Here is an 18,580-nt window from a genome sequence, read left to right as displayed (position 1 = left end):
TTGGTCTTAAGTGTTTAACGTATCAATACGTCGCTCCACATGTGTGTGGGCATGTGGTTGGATAAGCATAGGCACCGTTCTAAACAAAGACAAATATGAGTCAGACTGTGCAGTAGGAATATTGGTTCTTCGAGGGGATGAGGCATCTAAGATCAGCTCCTTCAACGACATGTCAAGGCACAGGGAGGTAGAGAATCGACACACACCTTTTCGTCCTTTCTGGATATCAATCACACTCTCTGAATTCATAGCAATTCCACGCCTCTTCCTTGCAGCCCCCTAGAGAGTGTGTGTGCCTGCTGCTGTTGGCACATTCACAGCTAAAAAATTAAAATGCTTCTCTTTTTTTCCCCCATCCGCAGAGATAAGTCAGTGAATAGAAACCTGTCCCTGTGGGCGATGTGGATTGATTAGTGGCTGCTTGTTCTGTTTTTTACTTCTACTCGTTCCCCTGATGGATGTAGTCTGAAGAGTGGAGGGAGAAAGAGGAACAGAAGCGAGCAGACAAAGCAGAGACGCCAAGTAACAAACCTATAATTTCTCTGATTATGTTGTATTTCTTGTTCTGCCTTTAACTGTCTCCGCAGCAATGCGACATTAACACTACCATCTCATGTGCAGTCGGCCTGACAAAGCTCTTGCAGAGATGTCGTCCAGGTTAAAGGTGAACAGATATGGTGGCTTATTTTTTCCCCCCACTTACAATCAGTCGGTAAGGATGACTGATGCCTATATTAACACCGGATTAAACCCCCATGGGAGGCAAGACACACAGAGCACTGCAAAAAATGTTATCATTTAATTCACCTTCAGCCCCCGCTCGTATGAGACGTCAGAAAAAAAGTATATGCAAGAAGGGAAATAGAGGCAGAGACGCAGAAATAGGTAAGACTGGTCAAAAACTGGAGAAAATGACAGTGAGTGGCTGCCAGACGGAGATGAGCTGTAGGTGCAGGATAAATGGAAAAAAGTGGAGCACAATGTGGAGGTGGCAGAGCATGAGTTGATAGAAAAAGCAATAGAGTGAAACTAAACGAGGGGGAAAGTGAGGAGAAAAGTGCAGCAAATGAGTGACAAGGTCGCCGGCGGATCGGGATTTAACAGAGCACAGCGTCGGCCACGGAGAGAGAATTAACCTACAGCTGAAACAAAAGGTGGTCAGATACAGTAGAAAACCTCCCTGTGGTTTACATTCTGATCAGTGCTCGTCTCTGCACATGCCTCCATACGGCACAGGTCAGTAAACAGTAGGGCAAGCGATTCACAACCTGTTGCCAGGGGGTACATGGAAAGATTGAGTAGCTCAATTAATTTTGAAAATTGAATTATTGGATTCAATCTTGAGTCAGCTGTAACAACCAATTTAAGTGTTATTACAATTAAGGAGGGGGTATGTGGATATCATCATAATACCATTACTGTGAATTCTTTAGGCCATGATAATCGGCTAATGAAAATCTGATATCATGACAGCACTTACGTCAGCGTGCATCATATCATCGCCGCTGACGGGGGGGCGAAAAATGAGTGTGTCCATGTGTTTCCATGTAGTGTGTTGTGTTTTCATCACAGCCGACTGGAGCTGAAAGACCTGTGACGACTGCAGAGACATTTCACACGGGAGTGAATGCAGACTGTACACACTTACATTAAAGACAAAGGACATTTTTAAGTGTATGTTTGTGGTTTCTCAGTCTAGTGTGACAGAGGTATTACAAAAAAGGCTGTGAACCAATGCATTATAAAAATCGATGCCTGACATTTCCCAAAAAAACGCATGGCTTGACCTCTACCCATTATGTCTTGCTGTAGGTGATCAGTTACTAAATGCAGCATGACCAGTGAGTCCAGCATACACAATGAAAAACCGACACTGCATGAGATGTCATACATCATGTCATTGTTCTATTGTGGAGAGGAACACGCATGAATAAACACACGGGAATGCGGTTTCCCTGCATACATGCATGCTGCGTGGATGAAAAAGACATGAATGCTGTTGAGAGCCCTCCATTAATTAATTTCAATATACATTTGGTTTTGCTCAAGTGTCAGGCCCTTTACATTTCATTTTGCAAACACCTACTTACATACAAAAACATGATAAGGCTATTACAGACAGCGTAACCTGACAAGGGACACTACAGTGTCACATGTTAGCGTGAATTTCAATGCGCTCTTTAATTATTCCACATTTCTACGGTTGACAGCTAATTAGTGGAAAAGGGGGGGGATGGAATAATCTGATTCAACATGCATCCTCGAAGGGGAGGAGAGGCTGGTTTTCCACCAACCCAGAAACCCCCCGCTGCATTGTACGAGCTCCAAGGGGAATCTGATGCTTGTGGAAAGAATGTGTTTGTCCATATTTACCATGTTTACAGTGCAAATGTGTGTAAGCTTACCTCGGCGCATGTCTGTTTGTGTGAGAGCGCATAACAGGCTTGCATACTTGATGGTAATCTCAGCCTGTCCAAGCCCATTAAATCAGCACTAAGAGGACAGCTCAATTTTATCGCTGGGTTTGCTTTTTTTCATGAAATTAAAGCAAATGCTTGCCACAAGTTAATTCTATTCCCTTGGCTTTGGCAATTTCAAGCTTCCCTAATGGGGGCTGATAGAATCAGTGCCTGGACAATCAGCAGGGTGTTCCCTGCTTCCACATCAACCTCTCTTGTCCCCCTCTAGCTCTAACCTGATGAAAACAAGAGACATACCTGTCCAATTAGACCCCCTGCTATTATCTGAGAGGAGGGGGGGGCAGGTAGAGAGGCTGGAGTCAGGGAGAGATTGGATAAAGAGCTAAGTCACAATTGAGAATCAATCCATTCAACGAGTGCAATCAGCGGGACTTGGACGTGACGGACTTAGATAAGGTTTGTTTGTCTGCTTTTTAAAAACAAGCACTGAGTAAGAGAAACTACCGAGTAGTAACTTTTATATTTAAGCTATGCAATATTCTAGCATTTCTGAATTGCCCGGGGAAGATTAGGCTTTAGAAAGATTTTTATTTTTCTCCCAGGCCTGCTGGTGATAAGTCGTTTTTTTTTTTTTTATAAATGCTGTGAGATGTGCTTATGTGTGTGTGTGGCACCCATTTATGTGTGCAGACATTGAACTCGGTCTCTGCAAAGAACATGAGAGAAAAACATTTTGACAGATTTAGCTCAAGGCCTAGGAGGGGTACTTTAGATGTCACCGCAACTCTTTTCACTGGAGGGAGAAAAGTGAGGGGTGGTTTGTCATCGCTAAAAGTGGTGAAGATACAGGAGAGGAGGAGAAGATGACCCCATGGCTGCATGTCACCCTGTTTACATCCCCACATGTCCGTCTCCAATCCATCCTCAACACACTGCGTACTTCTTCCACTGCATGGGACTTATTAGTAATTGATTTATCTGTAAAATCTAAAAATCGTATTTGTTAACCGGTCTGCATCCATCAAAAGTTGGATGAAGAAGCTGGGAACTTTGATTGCTGTGTTACCATTACACACCAGAAGGGGGCAGTATAAGGAAAAAGTGCAGCAAAGGGTCAAACACTGTCTGGCTTTCTCAGTGCAAGAAGTCACTGCTGCTTAGCAATGAGCCCACAGAAGTCAGTTAAGTGGTCATGTGATCGAGACAGGATGACTTTGCTGCAGTGCTCGTCTTCTCCCTCTCTTCCCTCGAGAGCACAAGGAGCTGCTTAAGAGACACTTAATCAATATTTAGCCCCTCTATCTGACCTCTTTCTGTCTCCTACAGGCTTTTTATTCTACTTTCCTTTCTAATATCTGCCTTTATCCACTCTTTGATTCAATTTTCAATAACTTAATTCACATTATGTATAAGGTAAAATGAGTCTAAAATGCAAAAAAAAAGGCCTGACAAAGAGCAAACACACACACAGACGATAAAAGCTCGTAACTTTTTGCATGAACAGATGAGAGTTAATCAATCTATGGTTTATTAAACTGTGGTAATCTTATGGATGCAACTCCTAAAATGAAATTCATGTAACACTTTGCAATTGGTCCCGAAGCTGTGAGTCTAGCCTATTTGTTTTGTCATTAACTGTGGGATGTCTAAGCCCTTAGAGGGATGTCAATTTGATTTTTGCAGAGTAAACTCCACCTTTTGGGTGAAATGTTGAGTGCTGAAGACGGCTGAAGGCCATGAAAGGACAACAAAAGGGAGAAAATGGAGATAATGAGTAAATATTTTCTATTTTTCAGAAAGAACATAATGCCTTTTAGCCTTTTACTCGGCTCATTAGTGTGCCTGCTGCGCCTTGACAAAGGCTAAAAGTCAACATGAAGTTGGAGGGTTTGTTTATGAGAGACTGAGTGCTTGTGGCCCCGCTGTCCTAACAACCAATGTTTACAGTTCACCTCCAGGTCGTCATCTCCCCACTCATCATTTATTAATGGAAATATGCGCTGCTAATTGCTAATTAGCTTTAAATTGACGACTCATAGCGGAATTTTTTGCTTCATTAACCGGCTGTTTATCTATTGAATTAAACATGGCAGAAAGCATACTGGATTTGAATTAGAGCAGGATGACAGACAAAGGACTGCTGTGTGTGTGTGTTTGAGAGGAAGAGAGACAGTTTGCTTCTAGGCGAGTGAGTGACAAGAGTTGTGCGCGCACAGGTGTGCGAGTGTGTGTGTGTGTGTGTGTGTGTGTCAGCTTTGTACAATTTTGCGGTGAAATGTAATGAAAAATCACAGGATGTAAGAAGGCAGCGGAAAATGGAGTGCTGAACCTAAATCCAAGATGTGGAGATGTTTGATGTGCAGACGCCAAACATCAAAGGCCCCATTCCAACATTTGATGTAAATGTGTTTCAGATTGGCATGGCTCCATCTGGACACCAGACCTCTGAAGACATTGATCTACAGCTAAGAACCTCCTAAGGCAAACTGAGGTGGAGACAGAGACCAAGACCGAGACAGAGGGCAAGACAAATAGGGAAGACGGGGACGATACATGGAAACAACACAAAAAACACTCACAGTACTCACGGTGACTCGGAAAGGTGTCGCAGCGGTGGACGTAGCCTCCATGGTGGGTGCGGTCTTGTCCGAGGCGCTGCCTGGCATGCTGCGTCGGCGTCCTGTCCTCTCTGGAGGAGACTCTGTAGAGAGAGGTTTGTAAAATGTAAAACTGATCCTTAAATTGTAGAAGGAAAACAATATGTTTAAAGAGCTCAACATTTTGGGAAATACAGTTGTTCACAGAGAGTTTGATGAGAAGAGTGATACCAGTCCTATTTCTGCTGTTAACTACGGAGCAAAATTGAGTTAATTAGCTTATCTTAACTAATTTTAACTTAATTTAGCTTCACATACTTTCTATAACAAGGGGAAACAGATAGTTTGGTGCGCTCCAAAGTAAAAAAGCAAACATACAATTGAAATATGTGCCAATTACTGAGCTGAAGAAGTATTTTTGTTTTTTTAGCTTTGGCCACAGCCTAGTCTTGATGCTAAACTAAGCTAATTACATGCTAGCTCCAGTTTTATCTTTAGCATACAGGCATGAGAGTGGCATCGATTTTCTTGTCTAAAGCTCAGCAAGAAAACAATTTAGAATTTTCCCCCCAAAAAACTCAAACCATTTCTTTAACCAGTCAAAAGATTGTGCACAGCGGCAGAGCACTACAGCTTGCATTTTCCATTCTACAAAGCACATCCTGTGTGATTTGCCGTTAGTGTGATAACAAGAATTGAGAGTACCAAAAAAGAAATGTACAGAAAGGCAATGGAGGAGATCTAAACTCAGAACAGGAACAACCTTCACAAACCGTATGAAGCATTCAAAGTAGTCTGAGAACATAAAAAGTGTTTATGGATGCATCCTGTAAACACTGGACTGTATTATACAACCCAATCCTCCATCAGTGTATGAATGAGTCCATTCAGGGAGTACAAGGCTGTTGATCTCCATTCCTGATTTCCCATCCTCTCTCTTTTCACTGAACTCATCGGTTATTGTTTTTATCGTGCGTGGGTGTCTGTCTAAGTCTCTCTCTTCATCCGGGCCACACAGCACAGCACGGTATCAGATCAGCATGAACGTGGGTTAGAAAGAGTTCTGGAGTCAACGGCTGTGCGTGCGTGCAGAAGCGGCAAATCTGGACATGTCCAAGAGGAATGCGAGTGATGTTGAGCATGCATGTCTGCACAGATTTCCGCTAGCCATCAATGCTAACTGCTCCCGCATGGGTAGAGAGCGTGCTCTCAGCCTGTTAGCCGGTTGCAGAACTTGTTTAGACCACTCTGTTCTGCACAGAAGTTGCGACAGAAAGTACAAGACATTCGAACATTAAACAGAAAAATGTGTGAAATAGGTCAGATACTGTGCTGTATACTGATCTAATCTTTTGAAACAGATGGGGTCATTGCTTCACCGGGACTGTGCTAGCTTTATTAAAATGATTTAAATGACTGTCTGTAACATTGCGAACTAATGAAATTAGTGTTAAGTGTGCGTGGCAGTGTGACTCTAATAAGGATGAAACTGCATTATGAACCAAATCCTCCTCCTCCTTTCTCTCCCTCGCTCTTTATCTCCCACACACACACACACACACACACACACACACACACACACACACACACACACACACACACACACACACACACACACACACACACACACACACACACACACACACACACACACACACACACACACACACACACACTACACTGTAGTATCTAAGTATATAATATGAATTAGGAGTGTTCCCCATTTTATTGGGAACTTCCCGCTGACTGCTGATCTAATCATCATCATCAGATTTGGGATGCAACATCTCTCGACTCTCAACACTTCAAGTTAACAGACACTGTTGGTAATTCTTATCAAAGGAGATCATATCATTCCCATTTTCAGGCTCATAATTTTATTTTGGGTAACTACTAAATTACATGCTCAAAAAAACACATCAGTTTTCTCATATTGCTGCTCTGTTTTAGCCCCCGTCTCTTTAAGGCCCGCCTCCTGAATGCTCAGTCTCTGATTGGTCAGCTTACACACGCCTGACCCGGCACCACTAACAACAACAGGGCAGACGTGCTAAATCAACTCTCACGTGCCAAACCAGCTGCTAGGTGTAAATTATGCAAGTGTGACTCCATGATGTCACAAAGTCACAGAATTAAAGGCAAGATTACTGACGAGGCGTTTCAGGAACAGTGTTTTCTGTGGGAGAGAGGAGCTACTGTTGGTCTTTTACATGCACGAGAATATATATAAAACACTGAAGGAGAGGGAAAAAGAAACAAACTTCATCAAACTTTTGGATTTGTTTCGGATGTTACTCATGTTTTCTTCAGTTGATGCTTAAGACTAATCTGTAACAACAACATGCAATAAGATTTGGCCAGAAAAACTGAATTACAGCGCTGAATTTTTGTATCAATTTCCACTGTGGGATGTGCAACTAAACGAAGGGGAGAGGCATGAATTTTCATATTTTGGGATTAACACTGGCTTCAACTCAATGAGGACTGCAGTGATCAAATACTGCAATTAAATTACCAAAAATTGGATGGACCAAATGTTGTGCCAAAAATATTTGTGTCTAATATTATATTTGCATATAAAGCATCTCTACTAACCCACAAACACACACAGGCGCACACACTTGGAGTTTGTCGTTTCTATTAGCGTCTCAAGCTCAGCTGTGCTAAATTAGCTGTCTGCTGTTTAACAGGCCGCTTGACTGAATTAGCACACGCTGTAATTGAAGAACGAATGGAGGAATAGCACTTCCTGCTGTGCAGAAAACGCTGGCTCGCATCCCAACCCACATAATTCTCAGCCTAACATTAACATAAACGCAGCCCGCAACAACAAACGGCAGACAAACAACAACACGCTCTGACACAGAGTAGACGTCCTCTCTTGCTAAATCAAATCTCTATAATTGAAAACTGGGACCATCTGGATCCACTGAGCAGTAGTCCATTTGCTCTGTGGAGGTCAGAAGGATTTGATTTGAAACTGGCTTAGTCACTGTGTTACAGAGACGTGTTGAGCCTGTCTTCATGTACTCCAGAGGTGAAGAAATCTACATGAGCCTCTTTAAACATCCCTATATCATTACACAGAAGGACACGAGGCTCAGACAGGAAGTGACTGAAGCGAGGTGGTCCGAGTCAAGTTTACAAGCCTTCATGAGCGAATTTACAAGTCAAGCCAAAATGCAACACTTACTGTACATGTTTCTGTGCTTAGTCATTTTAATGCAAAGGTCCAACAATTAAATATTAAAGGGCTATGGTTATGTTTACCAGTCAATAGTCAAGGCTCCATTTTCTTCTATTTTCAATTGACCTGTCATGGTTTTAGGGAGTTAAGTCTCAGATAGTTCAAATCTCACAGATGCAACAACAAAACAAGAAAAAAAAGGTGGCATTTAAATATCTGTTGCCATGACAACAAGTGTATTAAATCCTTTTTAAATCTGAGAAACCATTCATGGCCAAATAGAGCTAACAAAGGCATTCAATCTGAACATTGATCGAATTAAATCAGCAGAGTGAATTCCTGCATCTCTCGTCAAATTATTTCTCGACGTCTTTCGATTCACCCCTCTAGTCCTCTTAATTTTTTTAACTGAAATCTCTCCACTTGTGCACAGCTGGCTGCCACGAGCACTCGGAGGAAAAGCTCACGCACACAAACACAAAATCGTTTAGTTGCGAACTAATTGCTGTGTGAAATTGAAGTGTGCGCTTTTCCACATGCTTTTACCACCTGCGTGTGCTATATCTCTGCAAATGCACGGAAAATTCCCCTCGCTATAACTCGCTCCTGTGTGACTCCAGCCCCCCCCTCACCACCTAACCAACAGCAGCCCATAAACAGACGTATAAAGCGCTCAATAAAACTTAAATTACAGGACAAATTTCCGACTGAAATAAACCATCAAAGAGCTGTTTTGTACTGTATGTGGTGGCTGGTATCAAATTAACGTTTCCTTTTGAAAGGGGTTTGTCAAACTGTTGTTGATTAAGATAATTTGTTAGGTGTATGAGTGTGTGTTAGGGAGCATCGAGCATGGCGGGCTCTTTTTGTGAGGTCAATCAAAGGGTCACAGGGGCCAGAGAGGTATTCATTATACCGACCTTCATCCTAATCGATTCCCTGAATATCATTTTCTCCTTTTCCTTATCCTCCACCTCCTCTTCCTTATCATAACATTGTCGTTTCTGCCTTCACCAATCCACTTTCTTCCCTTGTGTGCTCTCTGATGAATGTCCTCTTCAAACCTCTTTCCTTGAATTTTGTAACTGTGCCATGACATCTTCATCTCCTACATCAAATCAAATCGATTTCTCATCTGTCGTTACCGCCCCCATTGTACCCATCTTCCCTTTTATTCTCCGTCCTTTCACGTTCCCCCCCCCAAAAGCTCACACCTCTCCCTCCTCCACCATCATCTATTCACAAATAGAGCCATCTTTCTGTCCTGATTCCACCCACCTTCAGGCCTCCTCACACTTGGTTATTGGGATCCTGAAAGTGCCAGTGAGAGCCCCGGGGGGCCTAATGGGCACAGACGGGATGATAGTCGCCTGCATTTCGTGTGCGCAGAGGAGTGTATTTGTGTAGTGGTCTGGCCAAGCGAGATAGGGGCATTGCAGCCTGAAAAAAAAAGTCTGAATGTCAAGCAAATTATTCCTCTAAGAGTCAATTTCTTGTCAAGAGTTACATGAGAAGATTGATACCACTCTTGTGTTAATAAGCCAAGTATGACGCTAGAGACATTAGGTGGTTAGCATAGCTTATCACGGAGGCATGCTAATGGAAACTAAGGTAAAACAATCACCTACTAGCACCTCTTAACTCACTTATTAAGACGCTGTATCTCGCTGGTTTAATCGATACAAAACTCGAAGAGTAAAAGCCACATGTTGTGGTTTTACAGTGGGTCTTGTCAGCTACCAGCTGAGGAAATATTTCCATCTTGTAACAGGTCGTTAAATCACAAATAGTCATTTTCACTGTCCATCCGTCTAGCTCAATTTAATCTAATCCCTCCCCTTTCCTATTAACATTCAGTCATATCGGTCAGAAGGCATATTTCCTTCAGTGTTTCCCAACCAGGCATGCTCCATCCAGTGCCCAGTGCCAACTAAACTTCCCTTCCTCTCAGACCTCACCGACACAGGATATTCCAGCTTGCAAAACCACTGTAGACAAAAGGTGGTGGAGGAAAAGCCTCTCCTACTTCTAAAAAAATTAACTTCAATATTGTCAAATGTTTGGTGCGTTGCTAGTAAGGCCAGACAAACAGGATGAATATAGTACGACTGATTCATTTATGAGGCGTGCCAGAAAACCGGTGGTAATGCGTCACATAAACTTTCAGAACACAGACTGATAGCATCTAGTTAATCATTACAAAGGAAAAACAGGGACGAACACTTTGCATAACGACTTATTTTTGGTGCGGGTGCGCCAAAGTGCTGCGCTGATATAATAACGATGATGGTCGGCTTTGCAAATAAACATGGTTCCTTTGCCACGGAGTGATGTGGTTTATGATGCGTTATCGCATGAGGAGCTGGCTGTGCCGAGTGGCTCCGTGATGAAAGAGGAAATTCACAAAGGTTGTTGTAAGCAAGTTGTTGTCGCGCAGGGTATTTAATCTGCCAACCAATGATAGTGACATGAAGAGAACAATCAGTATTGTATTGTTGGTGTTACACCAGTAAACACTCCGCCGACTAGGAGATCTTATCTTTAGTCTCTCTTATTTTTTTACGAATGACAAAAGTCTGTTTCTGTGTAGTGAATGTTTCTACAATCTAGCGGCAACATCAATCTAAGCCAATTGAGACGTGGCCAAACATCTTGAACAACTTTTTTTATGGTGACTGCTTTGGTGCATTGGCTTGCCAGAGTACTCTGTAGAGTTTTCTTAAAAAAATAAAGTTCTACTTAAATTCACTGTCAACAGAGCCAGCATGTTCACCCTGCTGCCATCTGGCAAGTGATACAAGAGTATCCGCTGACATATCACCAAACTACACAGGATCTGATCACAGATGAGGGGCAGACACTGGCAAGGCAACAGACAAGTTACAGGACTGGTGGTGTGACCTGCTGCTGGCAACGTTTACTTTAACTTGTGAAAGGGACAGTCAGTGCTGGCTGAAAATGAGAAGCTGCTAACTGAATTAAAATAAAGCTGATACAAATCAATTGTTCCTTGGACCTGATACTGATACTTAGGACCTCAGGGTTTGTCACTATGAGTAACAACATTTAATCCATTATTAATATCAAAATATTTATAATAGCCCTTTTAAAGGGTTTATTTGAACAAGGCAGAGAAATAGTCCAAACTGTGCTCGCCGAGCTAATGAGAAGAAAGTTAGAGTAAAGGATCCGGTTATCAACAGCAGCACGTGTCTGCATTTCAAGAAGTCTACACCCTCAGGGCTGAAAAACAGCCTCCAAAGAGATGGCAAGGCTCTTCTGTTAGACAGGAGGGAAAAACAGAGGAGGATTCAAACACACACACACACACACACACACAATCACATCCTCTGTGGGCCAGTGAAATGTGCAGCAAAATCACAGGCTGTCAAGCAGTGTTTACTGTGTTCTCTCTACCTGGAGGACTATCTTTCTTGGTCCACCCTGCCTCTCATCCTCCCTCCTTCTCAAATACAAGCCTCTTCTGTTTTTCCCCTCAAATATGAGACAGGCAGAACTTGTCCTGACAGGCTGATAGTGCTGCAAAAAAAAGTCTCTGTCTGTCTCTAGAATATAAACTGTGAGTTAATGTCAATCAAAGAAAAATGTGCTAGGAAGATTTTTATTTATTCATTTATTGTCCACGTAATGAAGGTGACATTCGAGGCCCACCCAGGCATGTACCGTAATGAAGGCACAGCTATGAATCGTCAAGCTTTAAGGTCTCGTCTTAAAACGGGTGTTGGTGTATTGGAGAGACGAAGGGGGGGAGGGAGCAGAGAATCCTTCCTTGTGTGGGTACACTATCATGTGCTAACACTGGACTGTGAGGACAGCGCTGGACTTTTGACCTCTGAGATGCTGTATTTACTCAGCGCAGCGATGATGGGGCGATAAAGAGGTGCTGCTCCGTCTCCTTGGAGCGACTCTGTGGACACGAGGGAGTAAAAGAGAATCATTTCAGCCCACAACAGCCGCTAGTGTGGATACAGTCAACAGTCTCTTAACTTTCTGCTAACACTGAGCCCCTATCTGAAATCGACTCCGGGCTGATGATGAAAAAAAAAAGATCAAAGCAGCCTGAAGTTTTTTCCAGAATTCAGTATTACGTTTGTGAAATATAGTCAGCCAATAAATTGGTAAAAATACAGATATTGGGAGCACTGCGCAGCACTACACTGCACTAGGACAGGATGTTTCCCCCCCCCCCACAACCACAAGAATACCAAATTCGACCATGTTCTGGTGATATCCATAGAGAGGGGCTCTGCTTCATGTTTAGTTTGGCACATGCATGCCTTTGTCTGCAGTGTGTTATGGGAAGGCAGAGGAGGAGGCGGAGGAGGAGGATAGTGGGTCGCAGAAGGAGGAAGTCCGTGTTCATGCAGAGGGCGACACAGCAGCAACATTCCTGCCTCTGCCGGGCTGAGATCCGAACCCACTTCGATAACATCCACAAGCACGGAGAATGTAGAATATGAAGCAAACAAACCCCGGTGTGAGTTGATAAAATGACACGTGACAGCAGCTCTCAGAAATACACACTGCACAGGACAAACCGAAAATGACAAGCGTATCATCTATGCATGATTACTGAGACTGGACGTATTGGATTGGTTTCCGGGGGGCTGTAGATGCATTTCTTCAGATCTGTTTGTGGATTATTTGTTTTGATTCCTCATGTTTTATTGCATACCGTGGTTATATTATACCCAGAACCTGGAACTCCAAAGGAAATAAGAGTTGGACTGCTTTCAAATATAATTTGTAAAGCTCTGAATAAAGACGAGGCTAATAATGGCTGAACAAACCTCGAATTTGGTTAGAGAAGCACAACTGCAACAATCAGAAGAGAATTAATGACCACCTATTTTGTTATTTTCAATCAAAATGTCAAACACTTGCTGGTTCCAGCTTCTTAACTGTGAGGATTTGCTGCTTTTCTTCATTATTTGTGTTGATAAATGAGTCTTTAGGTTTTGGACTGCTGGTTGGACAAAAGAAGCGATGTGAAGACGTCAATTTGGGCCTCTGGGAAAAGCATTTTTAAAGATTGTTTGACATTTAATGGACTGATTAATCATGAAAATAATTGGCATAATAATCAATAATGACAATAATCCTTAGTTGCAACCCTAAACCTTCATTTTCTAAGTTTGACTGCATGTGAGAATAACTCACTGCTAACTGTCGGCTGTACGTTGTGAGGCTGTTTTCACGGTGAGCGATGGAAATGATCTCCTATAACCCTACAGCTACTTCCCCATAACTGGCTCTGCCTTGTAATCTGAGTTGATATCTATGGATTAAGGGGGATTAGCCTGCACCTGTCCCCCCGTTATTGGACTCTTTCGGGTACGCAGAAGCACTGCGTCATCCGACCCATCTCCATGATTCACCAGGCTGAGGCAAAAGAGGGTAGACAGGGACGGACCCTAGGGATGAGACGCAGATCAGAAAAATAATCCTGGGTTAAACATCGAGATGATGTGAAGAGGCCTAGCAGTTTCACTTCACTGCTTTATTGCTATATTAACTGTCCCAGCCATCTGTCTCGTGTCTCTGCCTCCCATTATTAGATCTCAGAGGCAAATTGATCACACTTTTCACTTCTCATCCTCTAATACAGAACTGACAAAGTAGATGGGGAAGTACTTTTACTCTTTGGTGTTTTAGTCAATTTCCTCACTCTTATCACAAATATTCTCCCGGCCCTTGGCCTGATTGTATATGTTAAACATTGAGCGGAAATCATCAAAGCATTAGATTGCCTAAATTCATTAGGGAAGTCTTTGTTTTACTAAAACATGACCTTAATCTCAGCGAGGATGCTCGGGCGCAAACTGCAAAAACAGATCAAAGAGCAAATCTGAGGAAAACCGGAAAAAAGTGATTCAACTGGCTGTGAAGCTGAGGTCTAAACGTGGCGCTGCTCGGCCATAAATCTCTCTCTCTCTCCATCGTGTTAATATTTAAAGCAGATTATCACTCGAGACGCGAGTCATTACTACGGACTTGTTTCCAGCCTTCCTGTGTTTACGTGTAAATATGACTTAGGCATCGGAAACTGAGTCATTATGATCGTCTGTGTTGTTTTGGCCATGCTTCCCATCTATCAGCCTCGTTTCTGTCCTCACTTCCCATCAGCACACACGCATGCATGCATACAGACACACACACACAGTCAGAAATACGTCTACATCACAAACAACCTGACAAAATCTAAGCATGACGCGGTAGCACAGATCAAAAGTGTTTCTTGGTAATGACCCATTGAGAATATGATTACGCGCAATAACTGTCAGTGGTAATGCATTATTGAGCTGTTATCGAGTAGTTCAAACACTTTCTCCCAAGCTGCTCGCAGTAACTCTCCCTTTAGTGTTGTGATATTTCATGGTTTCACACAGTTGTTACTCTGCCTCTGTCACTGCGTGCTGTGTGTGTGTGCTCTCCGTCACTGAGCCGTCAGAGCCGACATCCGTCAAAGCACGCCTTTTTAAAAGGGCAAGAACATTTGAGAGAGGCTTTTTTTCTTGCACTTTTCTAAAGCTAACCTCTTTGGACATACTGTGCTGGACTTTTTACCAGTACTACTTTTGGACTCTTGCTTGTATTGTTGGAGAGGATTGTTCTGTATTTGTCTTTTATTGGTTCCTATCATTACTTAACTTCCCCTGCTACTGCTTCTGTTTTTACTTCCCTTTCCTGTAATGTTTTCTTCGTTCTTTGTTTGGTTCTCAATCTTTTAAAGAGACTGCAGCCATTGTTGATGTGTATCTGTAAAGTCTATTGAGAGACTGCATGTGATTCTGAGCTTCACAAAGACTTCAACTTGACCTGACTTGCGCTGCGGCTGTGGGCCGCCTCCTCCTCCAGCATTTCATTTTGATGTTTTATTCATGGATGAAATGTTTAGCAGACGAGTATTGCACTTTTTTTTAAAAGGAACGATCAGACATTTGGGGAAATATGCTATTCACTTTCTTCAAGAAAATGAAATGAGAAGATCGATGTCTGTTCAATGTGGAGCTGCAGCCAGGAAATGGTTAGCATAGCTTATCATAAACACTGGAAAGAAGGGGAAGCAGCTGGTCTCACTCTGCCAGAAGGCCTCCAACACCTCTAAGTCTCATGAATTAACACATTATATCTTGTTTTCTTAATTTGTACAAAGTTTTGTGCAAGAAGACCCCAAGAAAGTCATCTAATCAGCTTTTGTCTCCTTTGGATATAGCCGGGCTTGCTGTTCCTCCCTTGCCTCCAGTCTTTAAGCTAAGCTAAGTTAAGCTAGGCTAACTGGCTGTTGCCTCTAGCTTCAGAGGGAACAGACAGATTTGGGAGTGGTCAACTCTCACCAAGAAAAGGGAACAAACACATTTCACAAAATGTCACACTATTTCATTTAGAATAACTATGTCTATTACTGTAATGTAGATAGTGCTATGGTTTAATGAGATGTGAGAATGAAGAAAGGGGAGTGTTTGTGTGTGTGCAACCCTGTTACACATTTGTAACAGGGTTGCCAGCTGGTGTTTCTGTTAGCTGCTGCCAGCTTTAAAGTGAAACTACGGGTCACGAGAATCGAGTGAGATCAATGGAAGGGAAAGAAGAATGGCAAGTCATTTCTGACAAAAGCCACAAACTTTGCACGCTCCTGGTTTCAGTCTGTGTGATATCAAAACAAGATGATGGCAAAGGATAACAGCTCAATTCAGCCAAGCAAGTCAGGAATCCGCCCGACATTAAGTGAGGAAAATTCAGCTTTGACAGAACCATCAGCTCTTCAGAGACCTTATTTTTTCACCAAATCGTCCCTCGCAAGTTTACGAGAGCTAATAAAAACTTTTCTGAGGAAACTTTTTTTAACAAATTAAAGCTGCTCTGGGTTACACAAAGAGCCAGATGATGAATTCTGCCGTGAAAAATGATGTTATTCTATTCACGGGACAATTCAGAACAAAGCGTTTGATTGCAACAGGAGTTTCAAACACGGCAGCAGAACATGTCAGATCAGACAACACTGCTCTCTCTTTCCCTGCCTGTCTCTCTTTGAGATAAGCAGTAATTTTCTATGTAAATGTCAGCAACCCTGGCAAAAGAAGGGGGAACTGATAGAAGATTTTCCGTTCGCTGATAATGACGCACTGACACGGACGCGCACATGCTGAGAAAACAATAACACATGAGCTCACGCAGCCGCCACCTGATCTGTCCCAGCGACGGTGTATACATCAAGAGGGGCGACAGTAACTTCCTCAAGATAAACCCACAGAGCTGTTCTCGGCTGTGGTGTGAACAAAAACACCATTTTCGAACCGAGCTGCCGGGCGTCTCGAATGAGACACATTTTCTGCAATATCACATCATCTAGCTCCAGGCGCATAGAGCTGTTTACTGAGAGAAGTTTATTTTTCTCCGCACAAACCCTATTTCAATGAATTAGAGCAAATATACAAACTCCGTGAAGGGTGGTTCTGTCACTGTTTATGCAATTCTATATCACAATACAAACAGAGCCCATATAGTGACACAGTAAAGGTCTGGAAACTGAGGATACCAGATAGAAGTGTTTGTTTATGGCTAATCAAGTAAACTGAATATCCCAGAAATCAATATGCTTTGTATTGGAAACTCCTGTAAAATAACTTCAGCCATAAAGCAGATTTGCAACATTCAATGCAATCAAAGGCACCGCAGTAACCAGTTTACTAGTATCTGGTTTCTGTAGTTATACAGTGCCACATAAACAAGAAACCTGGTTTCCATTATCAGGGAAGGGCGCTTAGAGACTCCTGATTTCCCTTGAAGAAAGCTAATTTCTTGGTGTTAACAGGTTTCTAATTTAATTTGATGCATAAACAAGCTGTAAAAATTAACTACACAACAACATGTTATCATCTTCTGAAGTTGGCCAAGAACAACTGACACATCCAGCAGATCAAGAGCAACATTAGCATCCATGTAGAGGCCTGTTTCTGGTCGCCTGGTGAATGCAAGCTCTGTTATGGTCTCCTCTTAAACAAATATATAAACATTTACACCTGTATTCTGCTAAGACTGGCCCCTACTCTGCCTCTGATTGGGTTAACTAACCCCTTAACCCTAACCCATCCAATCCAAACCAACAGACACTCACTCTAGAGATATGAGATTACGTGAAAGGACCACCTAAAGAACATTATAGTGTCTATTGCACCAACAATGACACACAGTCACCAGTTTAGGCTCATACAAAGCACGACCACAACTTCTTTAACTACTTCATTACCGCAACAACAAGAATCAAAGGCGTGTATTGGTCTCGACAGCATCCAGTGGTCTCCTGTACCATCTGGGAGCAAACTCAACCTCCACCCTGCCTGTGTGTTAATGTGTAGTGTGTGAAGGCTTTTTTTTTGTGAGAGGAGCTTGCACTTAGCCACAAAGATCAAGGCAGAGTGTGTTTGCGTGCGTGTCTTTGTACATACGCTCAGATGCATGTGTGTGTGCTCTTTTGAGAACTGAATGATACAGAGGGGAGACTTCAAAGCGCCTCTTTCATCAGCAAAAAGAAGCAAAGTGAAGACATCGAGGCGGGCACCTACACACTCTGTTTGTCTCTCTCTTGTGACTTTTGTCTGGCTTTGTCTGCCTCTCACTATAGAGCTCTACTCGTAATTTCAGCTATTTTTAAAAGAATACAAGTAAGGGGTCAGTATCAGTGAAAGTCAGAGAGTGTGAGCCTGGTGTTAACGCGCTATTTTTTTTTGTTTCTAGAAAGTTTGCATCATATTCACAGCAACAGAGCACCAGATACCTAACAGTTTTTCCACTTGATATCTTGGTTGGTGAGTTTACAGCAGTTCACTTGAAATAAAATCAATAGGCTGGAGAAATTCAGAGCTACTTTCTTTTCTCTCAATTCAAGTAACTCGAGCTAAGCCTTGGGGGCAGACTTATCACTATAACCTTGCAGTTCAAACACTGCCTCCAGCAGTAAGTACAGGAGTACTGAGGGGCAGAAAAAGCAGCAAAGTGAAGAAACAAAGTGCTCGTGGGCATGGGCTGAGAGAAAAAGACGTAGTTCTGCAGTGCAGAAACTAATCAACTGACTTGAACTGTTTCTCGGTTACTAAGAACGAAAACATTCACAGGCCCAAACAGGGTGGAACTCGGCAAGTTGACACTGAGCTGTGAGCTGTCAAGTGTTGGCGGTGCAATTTGAGAGAACAGCAGCAGCAGCACCTTGTGAATAGCGACACCAAACTGTTATCTCACTCGTGAACACACATGCGTTGCCGTGCGTTCTAAAAATAAAAAGGTAGTTCTCATATGAACAATTAAAAAAAAGCTTTGAAAAGGGGAAATTGCATCTTCTCATGTTGCTTTCACTG

The 18,580-nt window shown here is 42.6% G+C and overlaps 1 protein-coding gene across 10 annotated transcripts in view; it reads right to left on the bottom strand.

The window, feature by feature from the left end:
* Positions 1-18,580, bottom strand: part of dab2ipb (DAB2 interacting protein b) — a 170,229-nt gene that overhangs the window by 82,318 nt on the left and 69,331 nt on the right. For 8 of the 10 annotated variants that reach the window (XM_084383290.1, XM_084383295.1, XM_084383297.1 and 5 more), the window contains one exon: positions 5,000-5,121. In XM_084383290.1, the coding sequence (XP_084239416.1) occupies positions 5,000-5,121 (122 nt within the window). The remainder of the gene's footprint in view (positions 1-4,999; positions 5,122-18,580) is intronic. The other 2 variants (XM_084383294.1, XM_084383299.1) reach the window with 1 other exon arrangement.

The sequence above is a fragment of the Pagrus pagrus genome (assembly GCF_965226575.1).
Source record: "Pagrus pagrus genome assembly, chromosome: 19".
Classification (NCBI taxonomy): domain Eukaryota; kingdom Metazoa; phylum Chordata; class Actinopteri; order Spariformes; family Sparidae; genus Pagrus; species Pagrus pagrus.
Note: the sequence above shows the minus strand (reverse complement) of the source record. Positions and strands in the feature narration are given on the sequence as shown.